Below are 2231 nucleotides of genomic sequence, written 5' to 3'. Positions count from 1 at the left end.
TGGCTCCTCCATCTCCAGCCTCACTTGGAGGTTCTCCACCTCCTTGCACCTCTACCTCCAGCCTCACCTGGAAGTTCTCCCCCTCCAGCCTCACCTGGAGGCCCTCCACCTCCTGGGTCCTCCATCTCCAACCTCACCTGGAGGCCCTCCACCTCCTTGCGCCTCCATCTCCTGGATTCTCCCCCTCCAGCCTCACCTGGAGGCCCTCCACCTCCTCGCGCCTCCATCTCCTCTCCCTTTTTTCCTTAAAAAACGAGCAACTGGAGTGGATTTTGGGGGGCGTTTCACCCTCTGTGCTCGCGTTTGTTCCCGACTCCTCCTCTCTTTCCCTTTCCAGTGGATGTGACCCTGGATCCGACCACGGCCGGCCCCGAGGTGATCCTCTCCGAGGACCTCAAGGAGGCCACCTGGGGCAGACCGGGGCACCGGTGGCCGGCGGGCCCGGGCCGTTTCGACACGGATCCGTGCATGTTGGCCAACCAAGGCTTCACCTCGGGCCGTCACTACTGGGAGGTGAAGGCGAGCGGGCGCTTCTGGACCGTGGGGGTGGCTCGGGAATCGGTGCGGAGGAACGGCCGGATCCTCTTCAAACCCAACGCCGAGATCTGGGGCTTGCAGAAGTACGACGAGCTCTGCGTGGCCCTCACGGCTCCCTCCAACACCTCCGTCCCGCTCCACGGCGGGGAGATCGGGGTCTACTTGGACTACGAGGTGGGGCAGGTCTCGTTTTACGCCCTCGGCACCCGCCGGCGCGTCTTCACCTTCCGCGTGGCCTCCTTCAGCGGCGAGAGGGTCTTCCCCTACTTCTGCGTGCTGCTCTCCACCATCAAACTGCCCCCCCGGGGCTGACGAGGCGGCGACGGGGGTCCCCCCGAAACCGTTTTGGTGCTTCCAGGAGAAATGGAAACGCTCCTCAATGCACCTCACCTCGTTTTATTGTTGTTATTGTTGTTATTTTTCTTCAGGATTTGGGGTGACGTCCACCATCCATAGCTCGTGGGTCTGCCTCACCTCATTTTATTTTTATTTTTATTTTATTTTTATTTTTATTTTATTTTTTTCTTCAGGATTTGGGGTGATGTTCACTATCCATAGCTCATGGGTCTGCCTCCCTCATTTTTATTTTATTTTTATTTTTATTTTTATTTTATTTTTATTTTTATTTTATTTTATTTTTATTTTATTTTTATTTTTTTCTTCAGGATTTGGGGTGATGTTCACCATCCATAGCTCATGGGTCTGCCTCCCCTCATTTTATTTTTATTTTATTTTTATTTTTATTTTTATTTTTATTTTATTTTATTAATTTTATTTTTATTTTATTTTTATTTTATTTTTATTTTTTTTCTTCAGGATTTGGGGTGACGTCCACCATCCACAGCTCATGGCTCTGCCTCACCTCATCCTTATTTTATTTTAATCCTTATTTTATTTTACTTTTTTCTTCAGGATTTGGGGTGATTTCCACCTCCCGTAGCTCATGGCTCTGCCTCACCTCACTTTTTAATTTTAATTTTGATTTTGATTCAGGATTTCTGGTGATTTCCACCACTTGTAGCTCATGAGTCTCCCTCACCTCATTCTATTACTATTATCAATTTTATTATTGTTATTTTGGGGGAATTTGGGGTGATTTCCATCACCTGTAGCTTATGGGTCTGCCTCACCTCCTTTTATTATTATTATTATTATTATTATTTTTCTTCAGGATTTGGGGTAATTTCCACCGCTTGTGGGTCTGCCTCGGGCTCCGATGTCTCTGTTACGGGTTAAATCTGGGAGGTTTTGGGTCTCGTGGCGGTTTGAGCCGGAACCCCCCAGTCACAGCTGAAAGTTGCTGGTTTTAGGGTTATTAAAAGCGCGTTAATAGTTTTACCGAGCTGGTGTTGAGCTGAAATCTTTGTTTTTTCCCCCAAACCCATGCTGACTTCCCACCCTAATTAAACTCCCAAATTTCAGCAGAATTCTCTTGAATACTGTTGTCGTAATGCCCTAATTTCAGCAGAATTTGCTTTAATACCGCCTGCAGCCACCTGATAAGAGAATTAAGTTTTAAATGAAATTGTAAAAAATCTGTATTTTCCACAGGAATTTGCCATCCCGCCTCCCACTTTCACTATTTTCCCCACTGCCGTTTTTTTGAGCAATTACTGTGCGATTATCACTGGGTTCGGACCAAAATTAACAGCTTTTATTGTTTTTAGGAGGTGTTGGGGGGGGGGGGGGGGGGG

General features: G+C 47.7%; 1 protein-coding gene across 1 annotated transcript in view; it reads left to right on the top strand.

The window, feature by feature from the left end:
- The window catches only part of LOC118175185 (E3 ubiquitin-protein ligase TRIM7-like), a 2664-nt gene extending 1273 nt beyond the window's left edge, over positions 1-1391 (top strand). Inside the window, exon 3 of the mRNA XM_035341159.1 lies at positions 338-1391. Coding sequence (XP_035197050.1) covers positions 338-849 — 512 coding nt within the window. The 3' untranslated portion in view covers positions 850-1391. The remainder of the gene's footprint in view (positions 1-337) is intronic.
- Positions 1392-2231: the final 840 nt, after the last annotated feature.

This window comes from Oxyura jamaicensis, chromosome 16 (genome assembly GCF_011077185.1).
Source record: "Oxyura jamaicensis isolate SHBP4307 breed ruddy duck chromosome 16, BPBGC_Ojam_1.0, whole genome shotgun sequence".
Taxonomy (NCBI): Eukaryota; Metazoa; Chordata; class Aves; order Anseriformes; family Anatidae; genus Oxyura; species Oxyura jamaicensis.
This window is presented reverse-complemented; position numbering and strand designations above follow the sequence as displayed.